The sequence below is a fragment of the Ovis canadensis genome, chromosome 20, assembly GCF_042477335.2.
Source record: "Ovis canadensis isolate MfBH-ARS-UI-01 breed Bighorn chromosome 20, ARS-UI_OviCan_v2, whole genome shotgun sequence".
Lineage (NCBI taxonomy): Eukaryota > Metazoa > Chordata > Mammalia > Artiodactyla > Bovidae > Ovis > Ovis canadensis.
Window position 1 is genome coordinate 46,645,209 of NC_091264.1, and position 20,411 is coordinate 46,665,619.

Genomic DNA, 20,411 nt, shown 5'->3' on the forward strand with positions numbered 1-20,411 from the left:
AAGCAGGAGGAAGCACTGGCGCTGGGAGAAGACTGGCACCCTCTTACCTGCTGCGTGGTGCTGGTGACAATGCCCTGCTGGAGGCGATAGGCCTGCTCTTGAAGGTATTTCCTAGTCTCGTGATTCCGGAGCAGATAGTTTTCTATCTGGAAATTAAGCACAGGTCTCTCTCAAGAACACATGTCAACTCAGCAGAGAGTAAAGTCATCAGTGAAACAGCCAGCTGCTGAAGTGAAGACCCAAGCAACTAATTTACACATCCTGCCAGGGTCCTAACCCCACAGAATGTACGAGAGGGGGAAATAGACTATCCGATGCATTATAGGTGTTCTTAGTTAGAAATTTCACTTGAGGTAACATGGGTGATTTTTATGTGACTCAGTAGTTGACGAAGAAGAGCAAATGTTTAATTGCCTGCAGAGTTAGACACCCCATTTACTGCTTTTTCATCACTTTCCAGCACATGATTGTAATCTTTCTCTCTCATAAATTTTTAACCAATAAACAGTTCAGAAGCTAAATAAGTACTCCTACAGAGTATGGATGGTCCTTTCTGAACCTCTTGGCCTTATTCCAGGGGTAGAATCTACCAGCATTCAGAAAATTCTTTAAAGGAAAAAACAGGTACAAAATTGGAAGGATACAGGCTGGTCCATCTCAAAGCTATATACTAATTTCCTTAATCTACCAGGTTTACATGTATTTTTAAAAATAGGAATAATTTTAGCAAAATTATCAAAAATTAGAAAATGGATTCCTACAGAAAATGAAAAGTCCTAAAGTTACTTGACAATCTATATTTTTATACATAGACTATGTTTTATGAAAAACTCAAAAATACAAATGATAACTAGATTGGAATAAAGTATTTAAGAAGAACAATATACACATTGGGCAAAAAAACAGTATAAACTATTGGGGATAATGAATACCTATTAAGGTGTTTTTTTAAAGAATGATCTGAGATGACTAAGTATGCCATCTATTTTTTTAAGTTGCTGCTTTTGCCTTATTAATGCAACTTAACCATTTAGCTTCTAATTTGTCACTATAGTTCCCTAAGAACTTCAAATAACTATGAGGCTTTCAACATTATTACATTTTCATTTTAATTTTGCATATGCTAAAATGACTACTACTTAATACCAATTAGGAACAATTAAAACAGACTATAATTACTATCATCCCTGGAAACTACAGAATGGTACAATGGAACAATTAAAACAGACTATAATTACTATCATCCCTGGAAACTACAGAATGGTACAAAATGTACCATTTTACTAAACATAAATGAAGAAATTATAAAAACAGAAAGACCCCTGAAATGGAGCATCATTAAAGTGACACATTAATACCATGACATTTTATTACGTTAATTTTCTCTTGCTGCTTCCCAAGAAGTCATCTCTTTCCAAGGTGACATTACCATCAGGTAGAATATCTTTGCTAAAAAAAGATTCTTGCCTGAAATTGAAAGACACACATTGCCCCCTAGTTTGCGGTGCTTTTGCTTTGTTACTTGTTCTACGTTTGGCCTCACTAAGCCCTGGCCATGGGCCAGTTCTGAGAGCAGCTTGTTTACTCAGGAGGCTCCGCTCATACAGGCAGTGCACCCAAGGCAGGCCCACGCACTTCCAGGACTGCCCCAGGGGCACCAATCGTGCTTCACAGACTGAGCTTGGAGGGAATATTTTAGAAAAAAATTAATATTCAAAGCTCATTTCTAAAAGCTAGTACAGGGAGAGAAGAAAGACAACGCTAAGTGTCTTTAAAAACAGTCATGTACACATCACCACTGAAAAGGATTTACATCTTGAATTAACAGGGTAAATTTTCCTTCTATGCACCTTTAGGTGGCAAGGCACAAAACCAGGACAAGAGAGGGGCTTGACTCAGGTCAAATGGAAAGGGGAAGAGCCAAGAGTGTCATTATCACATTGCCAATACCCCTGGGCAGCAGAGGCCTGGGAGACAGTCTAAAGTCCATTAGACATCTTCAGTCTCACTGCTGAAAATAGTAGCAGCACATAGGCAAAAAACAATGTGTTTTAATAAAGGAATCTTATATTTTAAAATAATAAAGATTGAATACAGAATCACAATATTGCTCTTCAGTAGAGTAAAAGGGCAAGAGGACTGGGTTCTGTGACAATGAAAAATGGAATATATGAAAGCATAGTAAGTACTACAGGAAAAGAAAACAATAAATATGAGCTTTAAAGTCAATAATTTTCATTTAAAAAACACAAATTTTATAATTAACATATTTGCATACTCTGTTCTTTTTTTATCCTCTCCTTTTCTGCCTTCTCTGATTTTAAGCATTATACCTGATTCACTTTTTTCTCCTTTCTTAGAGAATTATAAATATTTTAGTGGTTGCCCTAGTGTCTGCAAAGTACATTTACAATTAATTCAACTCTTCTTTCAAATAACACTAGAATTGCCACTTGAACAACACGGGTTTGAACTGCACAGGTGTGCTTGTAAGCAGATATTTTTCAATAGTAAATACTATGGCATTACATGGTCCATGGGTGGTTGAGCCCATAGATGTAGATAAGGTGGGCCAATTGTAAGTTATACTCAGATTAACTCCAAGGCTGTCCATTTCACAAGTAGTACAGGTACATTAATGACAGTATTGCCAATTTCTCCCTTTCATCCCTTGTAACACCGCTCAGAAAGTCTTTCTTTCTTATTTTTGAAGAAAAATTTTGCTAGATGCGGAATTCCAGTCTGTTTTTTTCTTCCTTCCAAAGACTTTAGTATTTCACTCTATTTTCTTCTTGTTTATATGATTTCTGACTCAAAGTCTGATATAATTCTTGTCCTCATTTCTCAATATGCAAGAGGTATTTTCCCCTGTCCTCCTTCAACATTTTCTCCTTGATTTGATTTTCAGCAGTTTGAATATGATGTGCTTACATGTTGACTTTTTGGGGGGCAGGGAGAGGTATTTATCTTGCTTGGTGTTCTCTGAGTTCCCTGGATCTGTGGTTTGGTTTCTGTCATTAATTTCAGAAAATTCTCGGTTATTACTTCTTCTGTTGCTTTCTCTTTTTTCTCCTTCTGATATTCCCATACAAGGCTATTCAATGTTTTGCAATTTTTCCCACAGTTCTAGGAAACTTTTTTCCTCCTATTCTATTTTCCCTCTGCATTTCAATCTGGAGGGAATATTTTAGGAAAAATGTTTGAGTGGCAAAGTTTTTTCAGGGAAGTTTCTACTGACATATCCTCAAACTCAGTGATTCTTTCCTCCACTGTCTCCAGCCCACTATGAGCTAATAAAAGGCATTTTTTTGTTTGTTACAGTATTTCTGTCTTCTAACACTTCCTTTTGACTTTTTTTCTTAGTTCCTCTCTCTCTCTCTCCGCTTTTAGTACCTATCTTTTCTTGCATGTTTTTTTTTTACTTTTTCCATTAAAGCCCATAACATATTTGATTATAATTGTTTTAATGACCTGTCTGATAATTCCAAACCCTATCATATCTGAGTCTGGTTCTGATATTTGCTTTGGCTCCTCATATTGTGGTTTTTCTTGTTTTTTTAGCATGCCTTGTCATTTTTTGTTGAAAGCCAGATATGATATATCTGGTAATAGGCACTGAGGTCATCAGTCTTTTAATGTGAAGCTTTTATGTTCATTCAGCTAGAAACTGGGTTGTGTTGAATGTCTGCTATAACTGTGTATGTCAGGGGCTTTAAGTTCTTCTATCAACCTGTTTATGTCTCTCCTGCTATTTTGGGGTTTCCCTAGAAATGCCTTCTTAAATAGTGTCTTACAGCTTTGCTCAGTTTTAATTCACTGTTATTATAGTTGATGTGTGATGTAATGTAATAGGGAGGGGAAACATTCTATAATCTTAAGATTAAATTTAGGCTTAAAAAAAGAAAAAAAACTAGGTCTGAGTCCCTGGACTGTAATCTTTAGAAGTGTTTCTTGGCCCTCTTTTTTACCCTCTCCTTTATGTGAAACAAAAGGCTGGAAGGGGATACAGTGGTCTACCTTCCCCTAGGTCAGGTAAGGCTGTCATAGAATAGCTTCTCTTGAGGGTTGGCTTTTGTTACAGAGGATAGCAATGTTCTGAGTGTATTTCAAAACAGTTACCTTTTCCCATCCCCCTGCCAGAAACGTGAGCGAATTATCCTCCAATCTTCACTGTGATAACATGTTGGAGTTCTTATAACTAAACTCAGGCAAGGGTCAGAGCCTACCTAAGACTGAGCCTCTAAGAGTTTTTAGCTCTCAAATTAGTCCACACTAAGCCTGCAACAATTCATCAATTGCTGTTGAAGCATTTCTCTGAGTTACTGGCTCCACCAGCTTCTGCTCCTGGTAAGCTGATCCCAGCTTTGATTTTCTGTATTACCGTTTCCAGGGTGACAGTCAGCGGAGTCACCTCAATTCTCTGGCAGACCTAAGAAAAGTCACTCATTTTCTGTTTGTTAAGCTTTATTCTTGTTGTGAGAATGGGAATGATGAGTTACAAACTCTGCATGTCTAATCTGAAATCAGAAACCTCATCTCTATAGAATATGTCTTCTGTTATAAACTGACTAATATCCTTTAGGAAAGCATAAAGATATGTAACATTTGTATTTTGCTTTATGGTTGACAAATTGCTTTTCATGTATACCACTTCATTTGATCCTTATGGAGACCTTAGGCAAATTAGACACACTTTCAGTTTTCTTATCCATAAAATGAGGATATAATAGAACAAAACTCATGGATTTAAAGTTGACAGGTATTAATTTATGTAAATCATTTAATATAGTGTCAGGCACCCAGCATGAACTATATCCTAAGCATCAGCTAAACACTGTTATTGTGGGTAGCTTTATTTTTTATATAGATGAAGAAACCAAAGTTCAGAAACACTAAGTACTTACAGAACTTACAAAGCTGGGAAGAATCTGACTTGGATCTTTTGAACACAAATCTTAGATGGTTTCTTTTGCAACCCCACACTTTCCTCCTCCTCCACTCCCAACCTTACTCCCTTTATTCACTGAACATCTAAAGAACATCTAAACATCCATACCAGGTACTGCACTAGCTTCTGAGAATAAAACAAGATGAAAAACGCAGGCTCTGCCTTCAAAGAGCTCAGTCACTGGGAGGAAAAAAAAAAAAAATGGAGGCAGGTAACTTAAAACAATGTCACAAGGCCTGTGGAAGAACCACCTACCTACTGGGGGAAAGGGACTCTGAGAAGCCTTCCTGGATGGGCTGACACTGGATTTCAATCTCAACAGACATGTACAGTAGTGGGGTAAGCACGAGTATCATCTAGACTCAAGCAGTGATTCCCAAATGTTACAAAGCATCAGGAAAGCTCAGAAAAACACAGATGGCTAAGTCCTGCCTCAGGTTCTGAGGCCCAAGAATCTGCATTTCTATCAAGTTCCCTGAAGTAGAGAAAAACAAAGACCATGGGGTGGTTAAGAGATGAAATTGACAGTGAATAGGAGACAGATCCTGGGTAGAAATTCTTGCCAAGCTAAGGAGATTAGGCTTGATCCTAAAAGCCTCTGGGGAGGACTGGATTGAAGGTTTTAGTCTGATCAAATTCACCAAGAAGAAAGATGGCTATTTTTGACTGTAGCGTAGAAAACAGACAAAGGGATGTAACCATCCTGGTGAGAGAGGATGAGGCTAGAACAAAAGCATCTGTTATAGGAAGAGAGGGAAGGAGAGGAAATGAAGAGATTTATGCTACACAGTAAACTTGGTGATGGATTGGCTCCAGACAATATAGGGGAAAAGAAGTCATACTTAGGAGACTGGACAGAAGGTGCCACCACCAGAGGAAAGCACAAAGAGGCAAGAAAGATTTCGGAGATTTCCCAAATAATAGCATGATAAATGTGGAGTCAGACGGGAAATATTTGAGCATATCTAAAAGTAGATGTAAAGGTAGCCATAACCACAGAAAGGGAAGGATGAAGATACGAAAGAGTGCAGATGTGAAGGAATGACTGACGGGCAAGTTACCAGCAGAGGGCAGAGATGCTGGGGTCAGAGGCACCATGGATGGCTGGGCTTCTAAGGGAAAGCGCCCACCCTCCTCTGGGGTTGCCAGAAACAAAGTGGGAATGGGAGTGGATTCAGACACATTTATAGAAAAAGATGACCAAGAGAGATCTCAACAGTACCGTTTCTCGATGAAGAAGGAAGGGAAGGTTCAGGCTGCTGAGGATGAAGGATGTGCTAGCTGACACGGATTTCTACACATTCTCCAAAGGATAAACAGGAAGTTATCCATGCCTGAGCTCTGGCATGCTGATGTTATAAGAATGTTATTTCACTCCACCTAAAGTTCACAAGTTCTAATCTTTCTTATGTTATTCCTCCCCCAGTCATGCATTATCCAGTCATAATCACAAGAATACAAACATATGAAAATAGCTTTGTAAAATACAAAACACTGTTCATACATTCAGAATTATTATTTACATAATTTCATTCAAATGTGAACTTATTATAATTAAGCTATTGATCCTTCAGTACCTTCTGGAGAGCCTCTTCTGTCTTTTCAGGGTTTGTTTTTAAGGCCTGAGAAGCATCGTACATAGGAATTGGCATAAATCTCAACGTGTAGTTCCTAGAAAAAAGGAGAAAATGGTATGTTTATTAAAAATAACTTCCTATTACTTTAATTCCACACTCTTCTTTGAAAAATCTGAAAAGAGAATTGCCAAAGTGTCTTAGAAAATTCTAAACTACTGGAACGTTTTAGGCCCCATGATCATAGGGTCAGCCTTTTCTATCCACGTGTGCGACACCACGGGTGACCTCGTCACGCTGTCTGCAAAACTGACAGAATTTGAAGGAAACTGGTTTTGTTGTTTTGCTTTTGGTTTTCAATTACAGCAAGGATAGGACTTTCAAACTGAAATTGCAGAGATGGACTGAGAGAAAGGCTAGGGGGAAATGTCCAGATCAACTCACTCACTTGGATTTCAATCACCAACAGATCTGAAGGTACCTTGATCACCCCTGATGATGGATGACAGGCCCCAAACAGTAGACAAAAACCCCAAAATAGAACCAAACATTTGCTTGCCAAGCCAAGGACATAAGCATCTACAATAACAGTCTGTTCAGGCTCTGGGCTCCTTTAAATAAGCGAGTCCAAGACCAGTGACTGTCTTTAGAAAACCTTCCTGCCTGGCTCAACACCCTGACCTCTGAGGGCCTGGCAGTCTGCAACCCCACCCTGAGAAGCCCAGGCTCCTGACACCAGGTAAAGCAACTCTGGGTCTATTTATCACCTCAGGGCTGCTGACCGTTGACAAAGGAATGCAAGGGTAAGTCATTTTTGCATGAGAATACTTAAAGCTGCACTCTGGCCTCTGCTCCTGACCTTGCTACAAAGAGCTATGGGTCAGGATGAATGTCCACACCTGCTCCCCTTCCACAAACTCAGGCCTCGGGGGCACCTTCTCTTTCCCACCCCAAATGTTTGTGTTTTACAACAAGACACTCAGAATTGACCTTGTAGGCCACATGTTAGCAGCTGAGGTATAGGCTTCACACAGCTGGCTTATTTCAGGTCTCTAAACAAGCAGCAGCACTTGACATGTGATTCTTATGGTTAGTTAGATGGCTTCTACTGGAAGAATAAATTAACAACTCCTAAAACAGGCATGAATAATGAAGAAATAATAAAGAAAATAAACAGTCATCTTAATAATAGCAGTCATCTGGATGGTTACCTAATGGGAAAAAAAAAAAAACAACAGTTCTTCATCCAGTCCAACTTACAGGGTGGACCCTGTGGAAACAGGCTTGAAACCACAAGGAGAAAGAAGCAAGGTGAGCACTGTGCGGGCCTCCACCATGATATCTGTGACTTTGGCAGAATAAGCATCTATGCCCTCATTTTATGGATGAAGAAACTCACACCAGAAGAAAGTCAATGTATTTCCAGGTGTCATGGCTGGTGAGGAGTAGACTGAGAATCAGACAGTCTGGGTCTGAGTTAATCTATCATTACCTGTATTACCCCATTGATAACACAAACACCACTGGTTCTTTTCTATTTTTCTAGAAAGAAGTCCTACGTAAAACTTACTTTTCCATAGCAACAGCTATATCTTGAAAGCCTTGTGCGGTAATATTGTTCTTGTCCCATATAACAGTCCTGTTTGGAAACCAAATCACAAAGATGATCAGATAGTTAGGAATGGAGGAAATGATTCTCCCACTGCAGATACATCTCTCACAGGCAACACTGTCTAGGTAGCTTAGCACAATGAGCTAGGAATAACATTCAGCATTGTTTCAAACATAGCAAGGATAAGCATTTCCTCCAATATTAGATTCCAAAGCCATTCTCTGCTCAAGGAGGATGGAAAAAACAAAACAAAACAAAAAAACCTTAAAAGCAACAGTACACACATTAACTTACCATTATATCACCTAATGCCTAACCAGCCAGAAAACCCTAAATCCGGACTTCCCTGATATTCTCCCAACATATTCTCCAAATACCATCCTAGTACTTAAGTCTGAGGCTGAAGCTATTTATATAAGAGGCTACACAGTCTCATGTCCAACATAACGAATTTCAGGTACTGAGTTTTTTTTCTATTGTAAACAGCTAGAAAGACCATCTGGTATTTTCTGATGTTTCATCACTGCCCTGATGTGGAGTGACCAACAGTCCCAGCAACCGAGTTCACTCTGCTGGCAGAACCTCGGGCAATCTAAGGAGGTTGTTTACTTTTTAAACACAAAATCTATTTTGGAAGAAAAGTATTACTTTCCTTTCAGACTGTGAATACTTCAGAAGTATTTTAGGCTTTGTCAATTCACCTGACACATGAAATGGCTTTTTATTTGTCTGAATGCTCCCAGACTCACAGCCTTTAATTGCTTTCTCTTCCTAACCTCAATGACCTTCCTCACATACACACTGGCCTTCAAAGAAACTGCTGCAGTTTGGGGCTTTTGCCTTCAATTTAGACAGAAGGTACAGGTTCTGACTTATACCAGAGAGCCAAGGAAACAGCAAGAAAGAGCCCTTGAGGAACAGCGTGAATTATTAACTCTTCTTTCACCAGACTGCTGGGCTAGGTAGCAGCCAAATCTCCAACTGGTGGATGGTAATATGGTTACCATATTACTGGTCCTAAGAGAAGTGGCTACCACATGGCTTATCCTTAAGAAAAGCCAGGCTTGGGAAGTACTACAAATGAAAACCAATGAACAGATGAGTTGGCTTCCAGGATGAACCTACCTTTGACCCAGTGGACTTCCTGGATCCCTTGGGTTTTAGGTCTTTATGTCGGCAGGAGTGGGAAGGGAAGATAAGACTCTGGGCTCACAACCAATACAGGGAAGCCCCTCGTGTAATTCCTCCGGTCTTCCCAGCTCTGCATGTTTGGCATTGTCCCCAAGCCCCTCCTTTCCCCTCCCATCTGTCAGCTGTCAACACTGCTGTGAAACAGGAAACTGCAATGGTTCTCAGTCGGGTTCACCTCACAATGGAAATCCTGAAGAGAGCAGTGTGAAGGAATGACTGTGTCTAAATTTGGGAACGCTCTCCTCTATATTTTGACAGAAGACTTGAAGCTGTCGTCTCTGCTCCCCAGCTGGTCTCCTAGGAAACCCGGGCTCACACGGACACAGCAGGTCCCCAATGCCTGTGGGCCAGACTCCCTCCTAGGCCTTCCTGAGAACCAGCATCCACCCGTCAGGGCCGAGGGCCCGGCCTGCGTACCTGAGCTTGGTGTTGATCTGCAGTGCTTTGGCCAGCATCTTCGCCCCCATGTCCCCCATGCCATTCCCACTGATGTCCACTTTGGTCAGGGAGGTGTTGCTACCCAGGGCGTTGATGATGATGGTGACCCCGGTCTTGAGTTTCGAGTCGGCCAGGGACAAGGACTGCAGAGGCTGTGGAGGCAACACCAGATAGCATTCACATGGTCACATCAGGGCCGCCACTGCTCAGGGGACCTGCTTCATGGAAAACCACCAGGGGTGGGACCGACTGCACAAGCGCAAGGTGGAAACTTTGGAAACTTCCGGCTAAAAGGCACTAGTGAATGGGACCCAAGGGTTCCGGACCTTGGGAGTCAAACATGAAGAGCTTGTGTCAGTGCCGAATATCACCCACTTATCCTCTAAGGGAAGCTGTGGAAAGATACCCAGAGTGGCAGATGCCAGCTCTTTTGAAGTAGAGGATGGGAAGAAATAAAAATACTGCACAAAAATGTCTATGCTTCAGTATGGCAACACTATCCTTTTTGATCCGTCTCTAAACAAGGCAGGGCATCTTAAAATACTAGTAGACGAATGATGCATGTGTGCTAAGTCACTTCAGTCGTGTCTGACTCTTTCCAATCTTGTGGACCATAGCCCACCAGGCTCTTCAGTCCACGGCACTCTCCAGGCAAGAATACTGGAGTGAGTTGCCATGCCCTTCTCCAAGGGATCTACCCGAACCGGGAATTGAACCCACGTCTCTTATGTCTCCTGCACTGGCAGGCAGATCCTTTACCACTAGCGTCACCTGGGAAGCCCAATAGAGGAATACTGGTACTAAGTTACTAGTAGTAGTAAATGTAAAATAAAATCCAGCCAGGATCAGTAATAGCTGACAGTCGTTGAATGTTTACCATGATTGATGACTGTTTAAGCTTTTTACATGTGTTTACTCATTTAATCAACCCAATAATCCAATACTTAGGTATTATTATGCATGCAACATCACTTCAGTCGTGCCCAACTCTTTGTGACTCTATGGACTGTAGACTGACAGGCTCTTCTGTCCATGGGATTCTCCAGGCAAGAATACTGGAGTGGGTTGCCATGCCCTCCTCCAGGGGATCTTCTTGACCCAGGGATCGAACCCACGTCTCTTACATCTCCTTCATTGGCAAAAGGATTCTTTACCACTAGTACCACATGGGAAGCCCAATATTATATTAGGTATTATTACCCTTATTCTCAAATAAGAAATAGAAAGATTAAGTGACTCAACCAAGGTCACACAGAAAGTAGCTGAACAGGAACCAGTCTGTTTGCCGATTCTGTGTTTTTAACTTCTCACAACACAAAGCCTCTGTTGGCTTTTCCTGCATCTTTTTGATGTTCCCTGTTAGCTTTTTCTTATAAGATCCAATCAAAAAGCGTATCTACAATTTTTTTTAAAAAAGTCAAATGTATGTGACTTTTTCATTACCATAAGCTGTATAATGACCACTCATTGTCCATTTAAGCCATAGACTAAAAGCCACTTGGGGCTTCCCAGGTGGCTTAATGGTAAAGAATCTGCCTGCAGTGCAGGAGATGCAGGTTCGATCCCTGGGTCAGGAAGATGGCAACTTGGAGAAGGAAATGGCAACTCGTTCCAGTATTCTTGCCTGGGAAATCCCAAGGACAGAGGAGCCTGGTGGGCTACAATCCACAGGGCTGCAAACAGTCAAACACGACTTAGCTACTGAGCACAAAAACCACTCAGCCTGGAGGCAGGTTTTGCGTGGTCTGCATAGAATATGACCAAAAAAGAAAAAAGAAAGGTGCTCCCTACTTACACCCTGCTCACACTTGTTTATATCACCTTCCTAGAACTGCGGGCATTTAAATTCTCAATCCAGTTCTTCAGCCATAATTGAATTAATGAGATGGTGAGGATTTCTGGACTTAAAACCAGTGTTGCTCTAAAAGTCAGAACTAAGACTTCCCTGGGGATCTGGAGGTCTTCTGGGTTGCTTGAGGTAGTCTAGGTTGGCCCCACTATACTCAACAATTCAATATCCTAATTCCATAAGCAGTTCTGACATTACTGGGAAGCAGCTTCTAGGATCATCTATGACCAGGTTCCATGGTGGCCCATGGGACTCGGGTTATCAAGATGTGCCTGGGCGGTCTGTAGGATCCCCCACCACAAATCCTGGGGTCCAGGGGTCCATCCATTCAACCAATAAACACTGATTCCCATGCATGTATGCTCAGTCGTGTCTGACTCTTGCAACCCCATGGACTATAGTCCGCCAGGCTCCTCTGTCCATGGAATGTTCCAGGCAAGAACACCGGAGTAGGTTGCCATTCCCTCCTTCAGGGGAATCTTCCCAACCCAGGGATCAAACCCAGGTCTCTTTCATCTCCTGAACTGGCAAGTAGATTCTTAACCACTGTGCCACCTGGGAAGCCCCTGACTTCTAATAGAGCACATGTTCAAGGCACATCTACAGAAAGGCCCAGGAGGCAGGAAGACAGTGTCGACAGTTTAAAGACTCATACATTTACAAACTGGCATTATCCATTTGATTACACTTTTCCCGAGTGACTGTACTTATTATCAAAATTTCTGATTGTCCTTATTATCAAAATTTGACCATAGTTTCTAAATGTAATATATCTATATTAAAATCAAAAGATATTAATATTAGTTAGAATCAATTTTTTTCAAGTTAAATGACATAGTAATTGTTAAGGCAATTGAAATCTCAGCCCCAAAGCCTGAATAATCTTAGACTCAGGTTGGCTTAGGGAGGTGGGTTCAATTTTCTTAAGATTCTACATTCAAGTAGATAGAAGAAACTTAACAAAAAATGCTTCAGACTCGGGAAACTTCATATTTTAAATGAAAATGTAAGCAATGGTGTTTTAATAAAAAGCTGTAATCCCATCATTTCAATGAGCTCTATTCAACTCCTGCAGAAATGATATATTACAGCTTCTTCCTAATACTGGAAAGCTGCCAAGTCTCCAAGCTGCTGAGCACCACTTCCAGTACTATATTCAAACTCTAATACACCCCAGTTAACACTTAAAAATAATAGGCAGAGTCATTAATGTGAATAGAACAGCCAGAATTGCATGCATATTTATAAGGTCATCCCTTCTTGATTTACTGCACTTCCAGGTAACATGATTACTTGAAATCTTACTGTTCCTGTTCAGAGCTGAACATGCTTAATCTGACAGTATGTCTCCTTGCGATAGGTACTCCCAGGACAAACACATACAGTTCTATTGGTCATAGCATAGGTTTGTATGTAATACTTCAAAACAAAAGTCTCTGTCATCTTGGCCCCTCAATGTTACTATCCCTTGACTGTGGTTGCTGCAGCCTGACAACCACTGTCTAGAGTTGAAGGCGACACTAGAACCTGTATGTCTGGATTTTCCAAGTGAACATAATGTGCAATACTGGGCGAATGAAGTATTCCATGGGCTGTTTAAGAACAAGCTCTACAGACACAAGGTCACAACGTAAAAAGCAAAGAGTTTCCTTTTTGTATATAAAGGCCTTAAAAAAAAAATCAGCCTAGTGGTGCCAGTCATGGGTGGAATTTTTATAGTCACAAGATTTAACTCCTAATCATTTCAAATTGTTTTGAACATTACTGATTCTGAAGTAGGAGAAAAAAAAAAAAGAAGGTAATTGCTTTTTGAAAAAGCCACCTACTTTTCTATGACATGAACATAAAAGGCTTTTCACTGTATGTTATTAGCAGCACATTTCTCAAATTTATAACTTGACAGAATTCACATTTATATATCAAACTTTACCATCTGCAAATATGTTTTTAGGTGTGCTTTAAATATCAAGATTATCTTTGAGTAAGAGACTTTGAAAATTATAGGAACAGAATTTAAAGACCCTTGTGTAATAAGCAAAACATGAAATTAACATAAATTTTCCTAAAATATGTGCTAAGAAACAAATATTTGGGAATGATTATTAAACATGATTCTGTAGATTCTGCAATACTGGCTTCTCCAATCTTTCAAAACTGGGCCAACTTTGGGAAATCAAAATCTCAAATACAGCAAGGTGGTAGAAAGTCAAATTAATATGTAAAACAAACTGCATAAATTCTGAAAAGTATAAATTACATTCTAATTATGCCTTTAACTTTAATAACCCAGTATAACAGTAACAAAATATAGGGCCTATTGGCAAATGAGGACAAAGAGCAGTGCTTGAATTCATTAAGTAACAACGAGTTTCATTTCTAGCCCACAGGTTGGAAATTACATCCACACAGTGACAGCAGAATTTTCTCCTGCCCTCCAGATCAGAGCCCCAACAAAGAGATACGGGCAAAGGCAGGTAAGGAAAAGCACCCGCCTCCATCTCTCCTGACCCCATGGCTTTCTCTGAAAATTTAGCTTACAGTTTCAGCAGAATTTGCTATTACCCAATACAACTTCAAAAGGGAAAATCATACTTTAAAAAAATGTGACACATCTCACATGATTAACATAGGAAATTACTTCTATGACCTATAAAAGCAACAAATAATATGAATCTTTATTATACAAATTGATTTGGATTTGAGGAACCATGTAAGCTCTTTGGTGGCTGAGGACCAAGATAGGAAATGGACAAAATGTTAAAGAGCATCAGTAAAACACAAGGTGTGATACACTAGGTTTCAATGAAAGGAATTAATGGTAGAGTGCTTCTCACTTGGTCCAGAAAATATCTTTTCTTATGCCTGTCTAAGGGTAGCAAAATAGGATACTATTTGAAATTAAGTTTCTTTACCATGAACCAAATCTTAGCCAGGAAAAATTAAAGGGGATAAAAATATAAGGATTATTAGAGCTCTAGACATAATTTAAGATGGGGAACAACTTTCTTAGTCTCTTATAATTCTGCACAATTACTGGATGAAATTCAAATTAGCAATATGATGTTTCTCAGCATGAGATTAAGTCATAAAGTCAACTAGAGAGTAAAAATTCATACCTGCAGATTAGTGTATTAGCTGAAGCTAGTAAGTAATACAGCTTATTGAAAGATGGTTTTAGGAGTAAATGTATGTTTCTTTTTACCTATTAGTTTCAATCTTCCTTTAATTAGTGATTGAATAAAGTGAAAAGTAAGTAAATTTAAGTATACTCTATAACTGTGCTAAAACATGAATATTTACTGCATTTAAAAAAATAATAAAAAATGTATGCAGAGATAAAATTATCTGAAAGCATATCAGCACTAACCCACTGGACAAAACTAGTAAGAACAGCAACAGAACGGTTTTAGGCAAAAGTGTTGAAAATAATACTCACTGATTCTTCATCTTGAATCATCTGTACTAAGTTGTCCAACACAGGTGTCAGATTTCTAAAGAGATTTTAAAGATGTGAACAGTGGAATCAAATCAAAAGCTTTCAGGGGGCTGGTTATTTTCATCATTGTCATATAAAAATGCAAAAAACTCTTACTTGGATTTCATATTATTAAAATTTTTGCCTAACGCCAGGTGTTGTATTGATCTGTTTTTACTGAGCCACACTATTAAGGTAGATAGGTCAGATTCCAAACCTGGAAAGAATCAGAGTAAATGGAAAATCAACACACATGTGGATAAATAAATTCTCAGAGGGAACACAATTAAACAAAGGTGCAAGGCAGTTAGATGGCTTTCGGTACTGTCCTGTAATCCCTGGGGTTCTAATCTCCTCCCCCCCACCCCCCCACCAAAGGAACTTTTTGCCTTCTTTTTATGTCCTATTATTTCACAGGGATAAATTCATTCTCCACAAAGACATATCTAAATCTCTTATGCAACGAGGGGCTAAATAAATTCAGTAAGGAATGGTGATACATGACAGTAGAAAGTTTCATCTCTCCCCACACCTTTGTGAGAGAAGATTCTGACATACTGTTCACTGGGAGGTGACTGCAGATAAAGTTGTCTATACAAATTCATACAGCATGCTTGTCTTTGCAGGTTCATACTCACATACTACTATAACCAGTAGAAATAAAGCTAATGAAACAGGTTTTTGTATAAATAAATAAGGCCTCAATTTTATTACTACCAAGTCCAACACAAAAAGGTTGTACTCAGATTGTTATCAATATATTGCTGATCTTTTTTTTTGTTTTAACTAAATTGTTTTACTGCGTAGACTTTTCACTTTTTGGCCATGAAACAAACAAGACTTTGACATGAAATTATTCCATAAATTTACTCTCTTAAAACATAAATGCTATAGTTATCATGAAAAAAAAAGTATTTATAAAAATCGTGGAAAAAGAAAAAATAGTCTTCTAATCAAGGAGTGAAATATCAGTTTTATTAAGGTGTCTAGATTGGATTAGACTATTTTGCCTTTACTAACTTCCTTCAAATAATATTTCTATGTGTTTTCTTCTCTAATTTCTGACTTACCATTATCAGAGATGTCTAGGCTGCTGATGTTGTGGATTTCAGCAATGCAGCCTTCTAGTACCTGCGCACCTCCAGATCTCAGCTAGAGAAACACAAACCAAACAGGGGAAAGTGGTCACCTACTGGAAGGGTGAAACCAAAAAATTAAAAATAGGAGAGATAGCCTTGAATTTAGCACCAAAGAAAAAGAGAAAACTTATCAACTTAAAAAAAAATCATCAATGCAAAGGGCCAACCACTAGTCACGATGTCCCATTCCACATAAGTCTGAAAATCATTAGAGAAAGAAACAGAAGACAGAGATCACCCTGCATCACCACAGGCAAAACAGTCTCCGTCAACCCACAAGAATTTTCTTCATTTCTGACTTTTGGAAATCTAACAAATATCGTTATACATGAGAAATCACTACTGTTATATCTGATTATTACAGATTTCAGATATAACTCTCCATCATGTAGCAGCAAAACAACTGAAGGAGACCATAAAAACCTAAAAAGTCATTTTCATCTTTTTCCCCAAAATCAAAAGCACATTTTACCAAGGTCAGAATATCTTTTTGTTTCTCATTCAGCAACTATCTGAGTTCTTACTACATGTTAAAACATTGTGCAGGGTGCAGTTTTCCAAGCTGTGACCCTCTGTTCAGGAAACTTATGATCTAATAAGAGAAACTATCATTTATTGGGAACCTACTATGGGCCAAAGGACATGGTAGTTTCTCTATTCACTTAAGAAAATGAAATTTTAAGATTCTATACCAAATTGATAACACTTTCTACTTGTTCACATTTTGATGTAAAAATTTAAAGAATCCTTATTTCACTATTTTAGATGCAATATGTCTGTGGAACTCTGGACCAAAACCTGCCAATTTCCCTGGCTGCTTATATGATAAGCAGAATTTTGCACAGATCTTTGGGATCACTTTATTCAGTTTTTTTAGCGGGAGTCTTTACATTCAGTCTTTTCTATTTTTTCAGGTGACAGCAGATCACTGTGAGATGCCTGATGTGAGCTCTGAAGGGGAGTGTCACACAGAGGCTGACATCCCTGGAGGCTGGTCTATGTCCCCCAAGGAAACCAAGACCAACCAACTCCACAGCTGAAGGGTTGTGAACCCAGTGGGTAGAACTATGGCTATTTTTATTATATTTTTTACCAAACTATTGGCTTATGATAGAGTGGAAATTAAAAAACAACCACCACCAGGTTCTTCACAAATAGACTTAAGAAACACTGCTTCAAGTCGCAGTGAGCATTATATGTAGACCATATCGATATTAAAGCAAGAAACAATTTAGGCAAACACTTCAAAGGAACATAATCTGCTTTTCAGAACATGAAAAATTTATGCTTTTGAGAAGATAAGCATAAGTCTTTACAGTTTCATTATTTGCTGTTAATGATTTCTCTGTTGAAAAGTCAAACTTCTACAAGAAAATCTCTACTTCTTATAATACATAGAAAAAATATTCCATTTGTGAAAACAGAAAATAGGATGAGGATGAGAGATTTCAGTGCTCAACTCTGTTTAGTTTACAAATACTCCTCACTGATATCTGTAGCATAAACCCATAATACTAACATTTTTCAGTACTAAAATGTCAACATATCCTAATTTATTGATTCATAAAGTACTTACACAGTGGCCAAGCTAAGGAAAGCCCAAGGAGAAAAAACAACAAAAAAAAATGTTATCAGCAGTAAGCAGAATAAGAACAGAGAAGCAGAAGTCTCTATCAACACACAACAGAAAAAAGCAGAGTGAGAAAAAAACACTGCAACTAAAATATACTCCCAAAACAAAAATCCAAAACTTAAATAAGAAAATAACTGATCTTCAGTTGCCAAGAACATTCGATTGAATTCACAGGTTATTAGATGCCTAAAATTCCCCCAAAGCTCCAAGCTTTCCCAAAACAGTAAAAGCTTTTCCATTACTGTAAATGAAAATCCTTTTAAATGAATTTGCATAATTAGAGGCTATGTCTGCATGTATGCATGTAAAGCTGGTTTTTAAATTACCCTCATTTGGATCCCACACACTAGCACTGCTTAAAAGAATGCAAGATCAAAGAGGAGTAAATGTAACTGAATCACTCAATACTTTTTAAAATGTTAAAAATAAAATCACATTTCTTTCAAGAGAGAAGTGTGGTCTCAAGGAAGGAGGAATATTTCAGCTGTTACTCATAGTTCTAAGTGAATAGTTCTAATACAAAAACATTCATAATGGGGACAGAAGCAAGGTAAACTAAAATCTAGAGAACTTTTAATAATTCATATTCTTTCCTCAAGAACACTTGCCATTTAAAAAGAGGTGGTGAATATTACAGATTTAAATGTAAAATACCGCCCCCCTGTTATTTGTCACTTTTCTTCTCCAGGGGTTTTATTTTTAATGAAAAAAATAACTTCAATCTTGGGAAATTTCCTCACATAAAACTGGGAATATTGCAGGATTCTCCAAGGACAAAATGTGGTTTGACGTGATCAGTTCAATATATCCTTGCTGGCTGGGTGCAATGCCAAAGGGTAATTTAGAACCTAGGGATATATAAATTACGGTTTCAGAGATATAACCTAAGAGAAATATATAGGGGCTTCCCTGGTAGTTCAATGGATAAAGAATCCGCCTGCAGTGCAGGAGACCTGGGTTCAATCCCAGGGTTGGGAAGAAGGGAACAGCTACCCACTCCAGTATTCTGGCCTGGAGAATTCCCTGGAGAAGTCCATGGGGTCGTAGAATCAGATATGATGGAGTGAATTTCACTTTCAAGAGAGATACGTACAACTGACCGTTGAACAACTTGGGGGATGAGGGGACTTAAGGGAACCAACCCTCCACACAATCAAAAAATCAAGTACAAACTTTACAGATGACCCTCAATATCCAAGGTTCCTTCCCCCTGTGCAGATTCAACCAACCATTATGTAGTACTGTAATAGGTATTCAGTGGAAAAAAGTCACGTATAAGTGAATCCAGGCAGTTCAAATCCGTGTTGTTTAAATGTCAGCTGTAATTTTGTGTTTCACTAACTACTGTAAGAAGCAATATAACATGTGACTTGACAAACATGGTCACCAGTACGGTAATTCAAGCTGTAAGACAGTGGAAGAACATGACACTAAGGCAGTATTAATGGGTCCTCATGCCAGTAGCATCATTTTGAAGGAGGAAACAGACAGAACAGGCTCCATCTTGAAAGCAGGACTCCATCTTGGGCCAGACTGTGGACTTTGAGCTATGCCTAGTATCTATGGAAACGACATACCAACTGGAAAACCAGACCCCCCGAATGGAAGAGCCCAAGGGCTCGTACCTAGACTCTCCATCACCTAAAAGAATACCCTAATTATCTGTGTAACCGAATAGAATCATAAATTCTATGATGCTTATTAGGGTATGATCACAGGCCTATTGGTAATTGTCCACTGTTAACTACCTAGGCTTAAGGCATATGAATCACGGGTTAACTTTGACTGTATCTTTCTTTTCCTTTGTTCAGACTAGTTTCAGGGAATTTGGGGAGGTGGGTTTGAGCACATACACTTAAGAGTATATAAGGTTTTCACAAAAACTGGTTGGGGTCCCTGGCTAAGAGGAGACTCTGCCTTGGGCCCACCGGTATAATAAGCTGCACTCCACTATCTGCATTGTCCTTCTGAGTGAGTTTGTTTCCCGGAACATGTGGCTACAACAATTTTATCACATAATTCATAAATGAATGGCCAAAATGAAGGTAGAATTATCATCAAAATAATAGCCAATTCTACCATCAGTATCTGATTCTTGCCTTAATAAGAAAAAAATATGAAGGAAAAAAGGTTACTAGCCATTTGGTGGATCCATATGAAACTGCCAAGAGTTTGCCATTTTTGACTTACAAAAATGTCAGTTTTATATGGTTCACCAAATACAGCTGTCTATGAAAGCTATTTCCAATAGGATCACAAAGAAGTTTAAACAAGCTGTGTAACAATCTAACACAGTGTTCTTCATTCGTATGGTACCTATCAACTTATTTGAGAAGAAAATGCCTAAGCACATAATATTCTAATAATTACTAGTGTTAACAATAATCAGGAAGGCATAGTTTCACTAGAACTCTGCCATTAGTGAGTTGGATTATTTCAGCTTCTTTAGACCTCAGTTTCCTCATCTGTAAGCATGGGAATCCAATGATCACTTATGTCCTTTCCAGTTTTAATCACAGAATTAAATGAATGATGTTGTATTGGTAGCAATC

The 20,411-nt window shown here is 38.9% G+C and overlaps 1 protein-coding gene across 3 annotated transcripts in view; it reads right to left on the reverse strand.

Annotated features, from left to right (window-relative positions):
- Window positions 1-20,411, reverse strand: part of CARMIL1 (capping protein regulator and myosin 1 linker 1) — a 306,445-nt gene that overhangs the window by 74,670 nt on the left and 211,364 nt on the right. For all 3 annotated transcript variants that reach the window (XM_069563603.1, XM_069563602.1, XM_069563601.1), the window contains exons 18-24: window positions 16,158-16,239; window positions 15,205-15,304; window positions 15,049-15,103; window positions 9,743-9,915; window positions 8,093-8,161; window positions 6,526-6,619; window positions 48-146 (exon numbers count right to left, since the gene is read on the reverse strand). In XM_069563603.1, the coding sequence (XP_069419704.1) occupies window positions 48-146; window positions 6,526-6,619; window positions 8,093-8,161; window positions 9,743-9,915; window positions 15,049-15,103; window positions 15,205-15,304; window positions 16,158-16,239 (672 nt within the window). The remainder of the gene's footprint in view (window positions 1-47; window positions 147-6,525; window positions 6,620-8,092; window positions 8,162-9,742; window positions 9,916-15,048; window positions 15,104-15,204; window positions 15,305-16,157; window positions 16,240-20,411) is intronic.